This window comes from Stylophora pistillata, chromosome 13, assembly GCF_964205215.1.
Source record: "Stylophora pistillata chromosome 13, jaStyPist1.2, whole genome shotgun sequence".
NCBI lineage: Eukaryota > Metazoa > Cnidaria > Anthozoa > Scleractinia > Pocilloporidae > Stylophora > Stylophora pistillata.
This window is the reverse complement of record NC_142531.1, coordinates 4687156-4702969: the sequence shown is the minus strand read 5'-3', so window position 1 is coordinate 4702969 and position 15814 is coordinate 4687156. Positions and strand designations below refer to the sequence as shown.

At 37.7% G+C, this 15814-nt stretch overlaps 1 protein-coding gene across 1 annotated transcript; it reads left to right on the top strand.

The window, feature by feature from the left end:
• The first annotated feature begins 4188 nt into the window (after positions 1-4188).
• On the top strand, positions 4189-15768 carry LOC111322621 (uncharacterized). Its single transcript, XM_022925745.2, has 11 exons — positions 4189-4578; positions 4727-4942; positions 9647-9763; positions 10522-10668; positions 11202-11285; positions 11606-11722; positions 12219-12461; positions 12677-12880; positions 13148-13404; positions 13834-13954; positions 14255-15768. The coding sequence occupies exons 1-11, from the start codon at positions 4204-4206 to the stop codon at positions 14414-14416; spliced, it is 2043 nt and encodes a 680-aa protein (XP_022781480.2). The 5' UTR covers positions 4189-4203; the 3' UTR covers positions 14417-15768.
• The last annotated feature ends 46 nt before the right edge of the window (positions 15769-15814 follow it).

Here is a 15814-nt window from a genome sequence, read left to right as displayed (position 1 = left end):
AGAAGAAAGGTACTTACGATACTTCCCCTAAACTAATCATAGGTGGTGACATAATTAAACAAGTTAGCTCGGTTAAATCTCTGGGTGTGCATATAGACGAAAACCTTCCATGGAATATGCACATTGAAAAAATAGCCAAGAAAATCGCATGAGGCATTGGAGCAATTAAACGTTGTAGGTCTTTTGTTAACCGAACCACGCTTGAGTCCGTTTTCAATGCCTTAGTTCAACCGTACTTTAACTTATTGCAGCGAGGTCTGGGGGCATTGTAACAAAGGTCTTTCGAATAAGCTCCAAAAGTTGCAAAACCGGGCTGCTCGTATTCTGACCTTCTCCAGTTATGACACAAGCGCTCAGTGATCTTCTTTTTGAGCAACTTAACTGAAGACGGTAAGATACCCAGCGACAAATACAAGTGGCCACCATGGTCTTTAAATCTATACATGGTCTTGCGCCCGACTATCTTGGTTCTCTTTTCACTAAATATGATCCTCCTTATAATCTAAGGAACTCTGAAAACAAACTAGCTGTTCCATTGCCCCGCATCAATTTCCTGAAAAATAGCTTTAGCTATAACGGTGTGGTTAGCTGGAACAGCTTGTCCCCTAAACTGCGGCAAGCAAAATCACTTCAATCTTTTCGAAATGGTTGTCGCGATTTCTTCGTCTGAATCGAGAAAACGCACACAGCATCTATGTAAAGCAGAATTTCTTTATTTTTTCTATTTCACTTTTAAAGTTTAGATCATGTTTATATAGATTAAAGTAGAATGTAATTGTAATAATAGATTGTAATAATATTATTATTTTATCTGATAGATTTACCGTGTCTAAATAGAAATTAAGTTCAAGTTCAAGTATGCCACACGCAGATCAGGTTTCGTTTTTCGTTTCTTCGGTGAATCGGAAAATAGTTTTGCCCTTCCACTCTTTCCCTTTCAGTTTTTTTGACATTATGCAAACGGAATGCGGCTTTCCTTCCACTTTCCTAATCAGTGTTTTCTGACTTAATACAAATGGAATGCGACCTTCAACTTCGGGTAAAACTTGGTTTTGCTGTTCCGCTTTCCTGAGGCTTAAAAAAATACGTAAAAATTTTTCTATAGTGACATCTGTTTCGTCAAAAGAAGACTAGACTTTCCAAAGTCCCTTTTTTTTTTTCTACTAGAAAAAAAAAACTGTATTTGGTAACTGTATTTTGGCAACTGTATTTGTTTGTTGACAACTGTTTGTTTGGCAACTGTATTTATTTGTATTTGTTTGTTCTGTATTTGAACTTGGTAGACTTCTCGCGGCTTCGCCGAAATTGAATCACGGTATATAAAAGAAAACGACTTGGAGCAAGTCTAAAGAAGACCAATTCTTCCTGTAGAAGAACAAGAGTATGTTTTGGAGACTAAGATGTCCTAAAAGTTTGGCAGCCTCTCTTGATCGGCGTCGGGCAGAATAAGGCAGAGAGATTGTGTGTGGGGGGGGGGGGGGGGGGCGGAGAAAATGTCTTGATCAAAATTACGGCAATTGACTTACATTTACGCTCCATGGCGCTGGGGTTGGGGTAGCTTTTGGCGACTTATCTTCCTAGTATGAGTTTGACCTCTCCCACGTTTGGCTAAATTTCTTGATTATGCTTCTTTTAAAACTGTAAACCTAGATGGTTCCAGAGCCAGTTTCTTTCTCGTGGGAAACAATTAGTTGATACGATGCAGGTTAAAGTAATATATATATATTTTTTAACAGCCTGACTCATCATAGAAACTATGAACGATCGAACGTCAGTTCAAAATCTGATCCTCGTTGTAGACGAGAATTGCTTCCTCTCTTCTGGCACGGCTTACGCGTTCACACCTGCATCTCTGAGTGACTTGAGTTGATTGCGTCTGTTGTAAGTAATCCGCTGCTGTGATGATCGTTGTGTGATCAGCTGTTGTCTGACGCACTCATTCGATTTGCACCAAATTACGAAACTACTATGTCAAAGCTTCTCCTGATTGAAGACGAGACATGAAAATTTGCAAATAAAAGAATTATCTAGGCGTATAAACTGATTTTCAGAAAGCCGCGAAAATTTCACTTCCATGACCAGCCAATATCAAGCAGACAAGTAATGAGAACAAAGAAAAATATTTTGAATTAAAGGATTATTAGCTGATCCAAGAAAAAAATTATCCAAACTCACATCATGAGTGATGGTAGATGGTAAGGAAAATTAATAACGCGATCTTCGACGAGGGAGACAGGACGGGTAAGGGGAAAAGAATTAACAAAAGCAAAGAATGTTATTAATAAAATGTAACCCCTGTTGTAAACACATTTAAACACAGTGGAAAACACAAACATTGATTTCAAGGAGAAGAAGCGTGATCATTTTAAAAGCTTCGTATTGGATTAGCCGATATTGGGACAACTCGTTCTAATTTAGGCCGATTTCTACTTAAGACCTCTGACTTGAAATCCCGTTTTGTTGCACAATTTATTTTCTCTATTTAATTTCCACTGATCAGCCCCGTTTATAAGTAAACCAAAATTTCCCTCGCGCTCTTGAGTCAAGATGTTATGGCGTGTTTTTGTAGCATTCCTACTAAATGGGAATTTCCGAGATTACTACGTCACTACGATCACCGGCTGAGTATCATGTTCTTGTCTCAATTGCAGTTACGATAACTCCTTCGAAAATATCCCAAAACAAAACGCAACAGATTTAGCTCGTCCCTTTTTCTCGGCTAAACCAAGATATTTGATATCATTTCGATAAAAATATACACCGATGATTCATCGTTGATTCACTTGTTAGATCGGTTATCAAGTGATCAGGTTTGAACATCCGATTCTGTCAGAGGTCTAAAAGTGAGCGTTATTTACTTAGAGTTTCTTATCAGCAATTCAATGAAGTCAAGATATTCAGTTACATTACAGCTATTTTTGTCAGTTGTGTTCTGGCGTGGAAGTTTTAAACTGATATGATCGCAACAACTCGATGAAACATTTCTCTTACTTTAGAGTTGATATAATGACTCTTTTCCGTTGACAGGCGCAACTAAGTGAAGTCGGCAAGACTCCTGAGGAGTTCTTGAACTTTAGCGGGGTGAGAGCGAGCCGGGCTTATTAACAATTATTTTTCAATAGCGACGAGATTCTTGTATTAAAAAAAAAATAATAGTAGACCCTCTTTGTGTTAATTCGGGCTGAGCTAACACGAACTGAAAATTGAGTTTGCAATTTCTACTCCATTACTGACAGGAACTGGTAAGGGAAACAGGAAGTTTCAAAGCAACAGCAAAAATTATTTTCAAGCATGTTTGACCCCCTAATTTAAAAGTTTAATAGCTTTCAACATTTTATAACCTGTTCTTTTGCCTTTTGAAGTCGTAGTTGCTGTAATGACTGCAATTCTCTTAGCAGTATCAAGTAAGTTTTCAGAAATTTAAGGTGAAAATTCGCATTTTCGCACCATAAGAGTCTCAAGCTAAAATTTGTAAAAATTAGCAGAAATTTGCTTTATTTGCCCCTCTCTAAATGGATCGTGACTCGCTTCTGACTCACTTCAGACCCTCGAGTAAATTGAGCGATTCCGTTAATTATATGACGTCAGAATTTCTTTTTTTTTTTTCAACTTATGCATTTGCCTTACCACTGTTGAAAAAATATATGAGGGCTTAAAATTTGTTTAACCTTTTTTCGTACTTTTCTTGTAATTCTCAGTTTTATACTATCATTTACTTGAACATTAGAGTTCAAATGAGGAAAGGATATTTATGTCGGTGGTCGATTGTATCTGTCTATATTGAAAGTTGCCGATTGAACGAAGCGATATTTTTTTGTTTACCGTTTGATTATCGAGAAGTGGATCAAGATCACTGCTTAGAGATTTTTTCCTGTCGAAAGTGTTACTGTGAGAAGGGACAAACGCGAAAAATCAAAGTTGCAAAAATTTAGTGTGCGCTAAAAACCTGCCATGACGTTGGCGTGTTCAGCTGCCTAATGCATTACTTCCGCAAATTAAAGTTTTTTTCGATTGGCCCGCGGCGAGGAAAAAACATGCGATTGGCTGATAAGCTGAATATAAATCGAGCAGATTTGCATTACAGTACAAAACAGTTTGCTAAGTCATTTTGACGTTTCGCCTGGCAGCGGAAAACAATTGAACGTTCATGCAAATTCTGTTCGATTCGTTTACGCAAAACATTACGTCTATTCCTCTCTGGTCATGTGCGAGGTTTTACTGATGCGTGAAAGTTATGGCGGTCGGCTGGCATTGAAGCAAATGAAGATCCCACCAGAAATCGTTTACTCTTTGGACATGAATGGATTTGAAATTGGTGAAGAAAATTTTCACGGTGATAAAGATGTAAATGGAGAGGATTGTGACGGATTTGAACGGGATTTTCATTGTAATGCGTCAGACGAAGACGGAGAAATTTTCGCCGAAAATGACGGAACCGATGATGTTTATCGGCAGTTAGCGCAAAAGGAAAAGGACCTTCTCTTGGCTGCAGAACTTGGGAAAGCTTTGTTGGAGAAGAACGAAGAGCTTAGTCAGAAGTATGAGTTATTACAGGAAGAATATTCCCAAGCAGCTGAAGTAGGTTTTTTGTTGTTTTTTTGGTCGCTAGATCCGTTTTTTCGTTTTACATGCGCGAATGAATTTGTTCAGGACAGGTTGCGCGGATAAGCTCGCGTGCGATTTTTGTCATCATGGAGTTTAAACCCTAAAGTTTCTGTTTCCTTAGGCACTGGAACAAGATAAATATGAGCTAAAACTGAAAGTGGAACGTTTGCAAAACGGGAGCGATTCGAGAGTTCACGAACTGCAAGCAGATTTGAGAACGCTGCGAAATGAATTGAAAACACTCCAGTCGGACACGAACAACGACAAACAAAACAAGAGAGAAACGTTCGCCGGACTCACGGAAGAGAATGAACAACTTCATCTGGATCTTCAAAAGGTGAGCATTTCCTCGTTCTCAACGTGACGAGAATTTTTTTTCGGGTTAAAAGAGAGTTGGAGGTGAACTGATTGCCCTCTTAGCTTTTGTTTATTTTTTATTTTGAAACAGGAATGCACCCAAGGTTAGAATTACCGTAATGAATTGAAACTTTCGTAAGGCTTAGTTCCGAAATCCGTGTACACAACAAACGTTAAAAGCTTTACACCGGAATTTCACCTGTAAATAAGCTTTAAACTACTTTTAGCCCGCTGAAACCCGATCCGCCTTGGAAGTTTGGTTAGTGTTATTCGAGTAGGAATCAGTCCACAGGGAAGTTGTAATGGCTGAAGCGCTAACTGAATAACGTGTTTCAAACAAAACGAGCTACCTCCACGTAAGTGATAACTTTGATCACATTTGACTGTCCAAATAATTTGTGAAATATCTGTGAAATATTTTCGGAACTAAGTGTTTTAGGTTTTGGTGGTGTACATCGTCAAATTACAGGGGAAATTTTCTGTAGCAGGCTAAATTTGTACATTTAATTGTCAGCAAATCCCATTTGCACCTTGTCGAAATCGCTTACACTATCTTAAACGTTATTGGCGTCTGGCTGAAACTCTGAGACGGAGTCATTTCGTTTTATATCAACGCTGACTTGACACTGAGAGGTTTCAGTGACATCTTCAGCGAGAAATTTGCGGTTGCTACAATATTAGCCGCTTATATGTCGTGCCTTTTGCTGGTGGAAGCAACCTTCGTATTGACATTCGATCGCCGTTTCTTCACCGACATTAGAGTAAACTAGAAAACAGGGCTACGTGTCTTTTCGACGTACCTATCAAGCTAATAGAAAAGAAAAGCATGGTGAACAATTACTGAAGGAAGTTCTTCAACTAGTCAATTGTATTCCTATGAATCGCAAGGAAAGTTTATATTACATCTAAGGAATTATTATGCCGGCTGTAAAGGAACCAACGAAGCCAGCATTCACGAAAATTCACAAATCTAAATCAACTGGGCGTGAATGTCTGCCCAGGTGCATGAATCATACACGGAACGTGCACCAAAACAGATCTTTTGTAACGTGCTTTATTTAGTTTGAAGTGATCAACCATTGATATATTCTCAAATTTTTGGTAAAGAAAACACGATATTGGCTTCAGAATGGAAGTTTCGTGAGCCAATACACGAATATTGCAATACCCTGGAGTTTTCTACCGGCTAAGAAAAACAGCCCATTTTTGATTACGAACTCTCTTTGTGCGCTGTTGTCAACAAAGAAAATTTGATAAGTCTGTTTCGTAAACAAAAGATGCGTATGCTGCTGAGAGACTTTTATTAACCATGTGCCTAAAGATTCTTTATCGTAATACTTCACAATACAGTCACCCTGTGGGTGTGTACTTGACTAGCCTTGAGTCAGTATTCTTGAAAACTGCTGTCTGAAAGGTTACAAATATTTGGTTTTTTTTTCACTACATAACAGTCAAGAATAGACTTTCTAGGCCTTTTGTTTTGCAATACAGATTGAAAAACAGTACAAGAGAAAACTGCTAATTTAGCTAAATGGAAGGAATCTGGGATGAACGTAAACTAAGATTTCTTTCAAAATTACGCGTCTATCAAAGAAAAATTGCCCACAGGGTGCCCTTGTGTTTTGTATGTGAAAGCTAAATAAGTCACGCAAGACAAATTTCAATAAATTGGACTCATATTTCTAGAAAATTTACATCAAAGCAGTGGAACTTTCCATGAATCATATTAAAATTGTTGTCGTTATTTCAGTTGCTGGGAGAAATGGTATTGACCTGATTCTTTTCTAGAACAAGTTACATAACTGTGGCTATAAATTGAAGGTTTCAGCTGCATTGAATGTAGATTGATGTATGAAGTAGTTTGAATTTCTTGAAGTCATTAAATGCCTTCGTGCTGTGGACCAAATGAGTTCTTGTTACCAATTTGCTTCATGTTATAATTTTCTGACCACACTGTATCAGTCTAAACAATCTCTGTAATCATGATGTAGATAATTTTGATATTTTGTCACCAAATAAACCACCTGACCTATTTTAAAGATGACATGTTATTGTGGTTTTAAGGCATTTTGAATTACACAGTTTGACAGAATTTTTAAGGGAAAAACCACTAAACAAATAAATTCTGTTGTGTTAATTAATGCTTGCAGTTTTGTCTGATTCTCCAAAAGTTATTGTCAAACAGTTTTAAAAAGATGAATTGAAGCAAAATAGAAAAGCTGAATTGTAATATCTTTAACAACACGTGTTTGTGGGTTTTTGGTGTTTGTGGGTTTTCCTTGTCTGTGCTGCTTTTAATTCAACACTGGAGTCAAGCACATCTTGGTTATGGCTAACTCTCAGGGTGCATTTTTCATCAGATTCCGATTGAATAAATTATTTTGATATAAAGAGGGAAGGTTGGAGACTCAACTTCAATATGCAATGATCTGTCCCTCCAGGAAATGGGTTTCTGTTGAGCTACTGCTGTTCATGCTGAATGGGATGATGTCTCTGTAAAGGTCAATGAGAAGAAACTTAGCAATCTCTCACCTTTTTCGTTGGGCAGAAAATGAGACAATTTTGGTTTTCTTTTCATTGTCATTAAAACTTCTGCAGTTTATTCAATATTTCATTTACATAATTGCTCAAACAGACTAGTAGATTTGAATTACTAGGTGCAATTTAAGCAACCAGAAGTGTTATGACAATACCTCCTTTATCTTTTATGACCAAGTTAACAGGCAAGTTCCAAGTCAGACTAATTTAGTCAATATTTCAGTCTCTGCTTCTGTCTTCTGCAGTAGATGGTCATTGAGGGGTGGACCAGGATGTCAAGAGAATTCAAAATACCAGCTTATCTGGTATCAATTAAGGTCTAAATCCTGTGTTTATGAAAGTATGACTGTCTCGCCTATCCTCAGTAGCTTATGAAAGTACAAAAAAAATTAGTTCACAGTGTCACATGGGTATTATAAATTTATATCCTTTTAATCTCATAACCTGCTTTATTGGAAGCCTATAAAGCTGACCCACATGTCAGATTATTTAAAGTTTCTAATCCTTTATAGCTGTCATGTGAAGTTTATTAAAAAGGGATTTAAAGTTGTTTGTTCAGTAAAGCATTAATCATTCCTCAGCTTTGTAGATTATTCTTTTGATCGGATTAGAAATTCACGATTATGGTGATACAGTGATAGCAATGATTATTGTAATAGTATTTTTTGTGTTGAAAAATTATATTCACATCACGATCAGTACAAGATGTTCTTGGATAATCACACTTTCTTACTTTCACTGTTATTTAATCAGTGTGAGAAATCAGCAGAGAGAAACTGAGTGTAAATTATCTTTCCCTTGTGATGCAAATAATTTAATACCAGTTTTCTCCTACAGGCAATATTTTTATCAATAAAACTGTTAGCACTCTATTTTTGACAGTATGTTAGACATGTTGTGACATGTTAGACATGTATTTTTGCTACAATCTGTATCCTGCACAAGAAAATCTATAATTCTAATACCATGCTGATCTTGGCCCCACTGAAAGCTTTGTCAGTTTTCTCACTCAGAAGATCCTGGCAGATAAGTTTTTCAAGTGCAGAGAGAAACTACAGAATATGTGAGCTGGAAGAAACAAGGAGCAGTATTTGTGACAAATATAAATGATGCAGACTGAATGATATTCTTCAAAATGAGTTGTCCTTTGTTTCTTGGAAAAATGTCTCAAAACCTGCATCTACTTTTCTTTAATACGTTCAGAAACTAATATGTTCTAGTAAACTTGCCAGAGGGAAAGATTTGTGGTTACCTGAAAAACCACTATTTAATTAATTGAGTTTTCATGGATTTAAAAACGTGTTCCCCTCTGCAGTTTTTGTGGGTGAACAAATACTATTTAGTAATCAGTATTATAATGTTAGCCTTGAAAAATTGAGAAATCTGTCTGTGTAGCTAAGTTTCTGCACAAAGATGTTTTATTTTGAAGTAAAGGTGTTTTCAAAAGTGGTTAATAATGTATGAGTCATAGGGGAAGTTGAAGTTATTGGCAAAGTATGCATGTTGGTGGGAGTTGAGAACTGAAGTATTGGAATCAGACAGATGATATAGAGGGAAAAAAATTAGTAATGCTTAACTAAAATATCTCGGGGACAAGCATAGTCTTATGGTAAGAAAAGTTAACTGAATCAAGCCCTTGAATTAAAATTCATTTGAATTTTAGTTATTTGTTGTGCTTTAGCTTTTCCCTTGTCAAAGGCAGGTTGATTTATTGAATGATTTTACATCTTAAAACCATAATAGTTTCATAGAAGATGTATTGGTACTTAAAAGCTACTAGACAAGTTTAAAATGAAGGATATGATGTGAAATTTTTAATAAGTTATAATTATATTTATTTAAAACTAAGCAAACAAAGGTAAGAATTAATTTTACCTGCCAAACATTTTGGCTATACATTTTGTGGCAACAACCTTTTGTCTTCATTTTGCAGGTTTTGTATTTTGTGGCTTCATCACTTTGTTTTCAGATTTCACGAAGTTGGCTACTTTATAACCCAATATATTATTAAACAACAGGAACATTAATTAACATCCACTTCCAAATGGATGTGGCTGGTGACAATAGAAAAGCATCCCATTTCAATTTTGTAGAAATTACTATTCTACTACTGCATGTTATTGACATAAATATTTATCATTTTCAGGCAAAGGGGGAGAATGAACAGCTTCGGAGAGATGTTGTCCTTCTTAAGAAACAAGTCAGCAGAAAAATTAGCTTTGATGATGATCAAGAGAATGAAATTGATGAGCTCTGGGAGAAGGTAACTGGTGTTGTACAGTTCTTGGTACATGTACTTGTCCAGGGCTCGACACTAATGGTAGCCCACTAGCCACAGACTAGTAGAAATTCAGTTTTGGCTAGTGGTTTTCAATTTCCACTGGCCAGTTTGGCTAGTAAACAGACTGAAATTGTCATAACATCTAAAAACATCTAAGATGTCACTAGCCACTCAGCTAGTAATTAAAAAATTAGTGTCGAGCCCTGCTTGTCTTTACTAGATAGAAAATCTTTAGCCCTTTATCCTGAGAGTGACTAACTTCTCATTTCTCCTTACGATATTACCCCCAAACCACACATTGAGGTCACATTAGAATAAAGGAAATGATCTCCAATAAAGAAGCTCTTGGTTGTTAAACAAATTCTCCTTGACAGTCAGCACCTTACAGGGCTCGACACCAATATACAGGTAACTGTAGTGACATCTTAGATGTTTTTAGATGTTACGACAATTTCAGTCTGTTTACTAGCCAAACTGGCTAGTGGATTAATTGAAAACCACTAGCCAAAACTGAAATTCTACTAGTCTGTGGCTAGTGGGCTACCGTTAGTGTCAAGCCCTGACCTTAGGAAAATAAAGATAACTGTAGGGAGAATATGCACATGCACTGTTGGGTGATTTTAGGAGTTAAGGATGTTTGACCTTAGCTGTTTTTGTGAGGCTTTAGTACAAGAAATTTATGATTTACTCAATACACCAGAAATGAATAACAGTGGGTATGCATACTTTGTTCTCCACAGCTCACCAGGCTAGAAGAGGAGAATGCAAGCCTGACAAAAACAGTGGCTGATCTTGAAGCAAATAAGGAAAACCTCAGCAAAGAAGTGGAGGAGCTGACAGCGAAGAATCTTTCTTTAGAGAAAAAACTTACCTCAAGCAAGAGTCAGGTTGGAGTTATGTTAACTCAGTACATTTTGCAAAGCACTCTTCATATACATTTGTCTACATCAGTGGCAGATACACTTTGAGCTAAGAGGGGGCCCAGTATTTTGACCTGGGAGGCCCACACCCCCCAAAATAAGGGGGGGTGTGGGCCTCCCAGGTCCCTCCCCTAGATCTCCCATTGTAATATGTTAATACTGTAGTGTGTAACTTTATTTTGATGCCAGAAGTTATTTATGATTGGTTTATTTTAGAGCAAAACTAGTTATTTTGAGTGATCAAGATATTTAGAAAATGTTTACGGAATTTTTGGAAAAAACATTCGGTCAAATTTCTGGGTTTTTTTTTTTGTAGGCCTCAGTTAATTACCGCTAGTTTCTATCATGGGAAGTGTTTCTCTCTCTCTCACTCGCCTGGAAATAGTAATGCCTTCTTTTGTGGGGCTCAGTTAGGCCCCTAAGGACACCCCAGTGGCTGTACCATGTCAACTGGAAGTTTTCCCTTTATTCTGAATGTTTCTGTTTTTGTTTTCTCTTAGCTTGCAAATTGCGAAGAAGAACTCAACGAGTCCAAGGACCTCAATGTATTCCTTCAGGAGCAGATGGATGAGATGAAGATGCAGGTAATGTAAATACTTCTACAGACAAATTTTCTCTTTGGGAAGTGGGGATAGGTTCTTCCCTGTTGCAGCTGGAAAGGGAATAATTGCTAGCAGAGCAAAAATAAATTTCCCATCCGCCACAATCGGTATTTAGAACTCAAGTGAACTTGGCCAAATTAGACAGGTTCCAGTAGCTTTAGAGCAGGCTGTGTAATTTTATAGACAGAGAAAGAAAGTTTCGTCTCTTGCGCACCCTTTCGTGAATCAGGACAATTTTATTTTTATAGTTATCAGAAGTGTTTCTTTTCCCTTGACTTCTTCTTTCTAACTCTTATCCACAGGCATCAGTAGATCACTTGTCCAGGACGTCGCTATTTTCCGAGCTTTCCGATCTGTCTGTGACAGGAATAGATGACAGCGATGACCACAAAGATAATGAAGCGAACGGGCCAAAAACGGTGAGTTAGAACTGAGTACACGGTCTTCTCAGTAAAAGTTGTGTATCTTGTCGTCACACAGCGCTTCCCTGATAACCTTTGTCACAATATCACTTCTCTTCTATTGTGTGTCACGTTAAGGGATTGCACTCCTCGAAACCCAGTTCCATTGCATGGTCAACCATTGCATGTTCTCGTCATATTCTGTAGGAAAGAGTTTGTTTCGTGACCACATCAAACAACGCCTCTTTGGGATGTCGAAACGGATACGGCCGACACCATTACTAATCCTTCTCCACCCCTACCTCGCCTGAACAGGTCATCAGCGTATTAAGAACTTTCAGTTAAAATGTCATGCAAGCTCTGCAAATTATAATCCAGACAAAAATGCGTTTTGATTTAGGAAAAGTAGAGAAAGACCATCAACGGATTATCATGTCGACGAGAGAAAAGAAAAAAAAGAAAAAAAAAAAAAAAACCTCGACGTTTTCGTCTGATATCAATGTTCTGTTCTTAGATGGGAACCGGACCAAGACCTATTGCCAGTATTCACGGTACGCCGAAGCCGTTACAGGCGTCTTCGTCAGTGGGCTTGGGGCAGAGTTCTAAGAAGCGTCATCGGCCATACAGTAGTATCAGCAGTAGCGAGTCTGAGGACAGTGATCTGGAATACGACGAGGAGGAAATCGAGGGTGGCATGGTGGCGAGACATAGAGATTTTTATGCCCAGCTTGAAGAAGAGGAGAAAAGCAACTCTAAGGTAGCATTCATGTTAGGATCAGGATGTTAATTCTCCAAACTGATTTACCCACATTCCCTCGAAAAGTCGCTGTGAGAATTCGTCAGTACTCGAACAGTGAAATTTTGTGAACCAAACATAAGCAAACTTGTTAGTTACTTTTTCTATGATTTGCCATTGGTTTTTCTTATGGTTTCTTGTGTTATTTACGTTTCTGCTATAAATTTTCTCTCTAGCTGAAAAAGGAGATTTGCGAAGCGCACGAGGAATTACGAGCCCTGTACGTAGAGCTCCGAAGTTCTCACGAGAGCTTGGATTCGGTTGAGGTGGATGTTTTAGAGCCCACTTCAGATTTCAATCCTGGTTGCTTGACGACTTTTGTGAAGAGTTTTAGAGGGGTTTTAGAAGAAATGGTCAGCGATAACAGCACCAGAACTACGGTAAGCTTCTTCTTGGTAAGGATTTGTATATCGCATTAAACTGATCGACTGTATGCCAACAGTCTTTTTTCAGAACAATAAAGGATGGCTTCAGACAAGAAAGTTATTTTAGTGTGTTAAATGTAGTTTTTTGTTGGTTAAAGCGTGTTAGGTTTTTTTTATATTTTGAATAATCTAAGCTTGATCATAATTGCACAATATTCTAGGAACTAAGCAGGAGTTATGAGTTTGCTGTTCACGTCTTATGTTTGCTTAATACTGTTTTAGGATCTCAGACAACAGCTATGGAAAGCCCACGAAAGCATCAACAGTCTGGAACAAGATCTTGAGGCGGCGAAATCAGAATTGAAGAAGAGAGAGGGAGAAATTGCCAACTTGAAGGAAACACTGAATGAGAAGGACCTGGAAATTACTAATGTAAAAGAACAAAGGAACAAATTAGCTAGAGGGGAATGCAAAGAACAGTTGGCGTTCGATATCATGTACAACGAAGCTGTTCTAGAAAAGATAAACGCAGTGGAAAGGTAAAACTTCGATCAGAATGCTGTTACATCCTATTTCGTAACAACAGAGCTATTTTGTAATTGTTGGGAAACCAAAACCAGAGATATCACGATAGCCCATGGGAACAAAGGTCAATATAATAAGAAGTTAATGAGATCTCGAGTAATGAACACGTGACGATTGGCTTTAATTTTACATCCGAATGGTTTGAGAGGGTGTGGCGCGAGTTTCCCTAACCAATCACAGAACGTACTGAAGTTCAGTTCAAAATTACTGTATTCAGGAGGCGAGGCAAACACGCTCCACCTTTGCCCGAAACGGGAAAAGGTCAAGTAATTCTTTGACCTGGAAAGCAGACTAAAATACCCCCGATGGGCATTTCATAGTGTTCTCTTCTGATACTACATTTGAAAATTAAGATTCTTATGATTTTCTTGTACCTGATTTAGGGAGAAGAGAATAGCCACGGAATTAATGCGGTCCAAAGAAGATCGAGAAGAACTTGACAAACAGCTCAAAGAGGCAATTGAGCAGAAGATTAGTCTTTCGAAACAGCTTGAAGACTGGCAGGTAAGTACAGATATTATAGTTTCGTTAATGTAGAGAGGAAGGCCAAAATAGCCTAGGTTTTTCTTGAAAGACTGAATAACAGGTTTTTGACTCATGCGCTCACTGCGAACGAGCGAGTTAACAAAAAAAAATGTGTAATTAATATCAAGCAGTTTAAAGGACGGTTGTCAGGAATGAAATTAGAAATAACAGCCCGCTTGGCAGAGAGTTATCTACCTCCTTGTAAGGATAGCTCATTGAATGTATGAACTGATGTACACAAAAATTAAATTAATCAGATTTTCCTCCATTTCCTCGCAGTTTGACATGGCATCGCTAATAGACGACCAGGTACAGAGGCAGATGAAATCAGCTGCCAAGGAACACGAGGTCAACACTAGGAGGCGAAGAATGACGGCGTTTGCTCAACCAAAACGGTGGTATTGGAACAGTGGGAGCAGTAGACGACCTAGTGTGTTATGATGCAAACTCAGACAACTGTGGATAGTTTAGTATCGTCATTACATTCCCTCATCGCCGTTGAACATACTTCCAGAAAGGAAAATTAACTCAAGATCGCTAATTACATCGCAAAACGGTTTGTCTTATAGCCTCGTTCCCGTGTGAGTTGCTGAAGGGCTGGACTCTAAGGTGGACCGCCGGGTGAAGGAACATGTTGTGAAGACCTTCCAAGATTTCGTTCCCGAAATATGCTCTTTCGTGTTAACGATCTATTTCTCTTTGGCTTTTTTTTCTCACCGAAATCCTAAACGGTTGATGTATCAGTTAAAATCTGTACATTTTTCTTTAAATTGTGTTGATAGTAAAACCGCCATGTTGAGGGTTAAAATGGGTATCCCCCGTGTGGCTTCTTACAAATTGGACATTTCGGGGGTGAATGGCAAGGCAACGATCCAATGAGATTCTTCCTCTTATTTTGTCTTTTCATCTCACTTGTACAGTAGAATAAGTAATTTAATTTACAGAATGCCACAATAGTAATAGTAATATTGTTAAGATAACGAAGGTGAATTGATAACACCATTACGTGGAATTATATGATATTCTTTGGAAAGTTTACGTTCCATATTCTTACACCCAAGAGTAAATTTTTAAAGTTCAATATATTTATTTGCCAAACGATCCTGTTCCACGAGTATACACTCAAATATTTGGCGGTGTATGCGTGTAGATTCATTGACAAATTTAATTTATCTCCAAGAATCATACTTAGCTTTCAGTGAATGTAAACCTCTCTTTGTATGAGGACTCGAAGATTTTAAATCCGGTATTGGCGAGTCGTTTTCTATACTGAGGTGATAGTTGTTTGTTTTTTGCCAATAATGAGAGTTGTTATTTGAGATTTCTTCTTCATGGGAGCAACCTATAGAGACGTTGCGCAAACGAGATAAACCAAAAAGGTCTGAAATTGAATAATGTAAATTTCTTGCCAAATTATGGTTGTTAATTTTTGTGGGAAACGCCTGCGGAGATGATCTATCGATTAATAGATTAATTAATAATTAATGTCTCTTGAAGGTAAATCTTAATTCAAATTACTTAATGTAATCGCTTCATTTTGGTAGCAAAATTTTTCGACTAAGGCGCTAACTTGCTGTTTTGTTTGTTTTTTTTTTGTTGTTGTTATTAACTATTTAAAACTATTTTAGAACCTGTGACGCAACGTTTGAAAACTAACAATGCGCGTGAAAATACAGTCAATCGATCGATCGTTCGTTCAGAAGAGTGTAAATGAAATCTTTGAAGGTTTATGGTCTTGAACAACTTAGTTTTATCGATAGAGGTAAAGAATAAAGGAGTATTTTGACAGTGAATGGCTCTGTTATCGTCAAAAGGTTTCAATCTGGTACCCAGGCTCCC

What these genes read in the sequence shown, in the direction of transcription:
- LOC111322621 (XM_022925745.2), top strand. Translation starts at nt 4,204, where the DNA reads ATGTGCGAGGTTTTACTGATGCGTGAAAGTTATGGCGGTCGGCTGGCA. An exon ending in TTACCTCAAGCAAGAGTCAG is followed by an intron (nt 10,669 to 11,201) that starts GTTGGAGTTATG and finishes GTTTTCTCTTAG; the next exon opens with CTTGCAAATTGCGAAGAAGA. An exon ending in TGGATGAGATGAAGATGCAG is followed by an intron (nt 11,286 to 11,605) that starts GTAATGTAAATA and finishes TCTTATCCACAG; the next exon opens with GCATCAGTAGATCACTTGTC.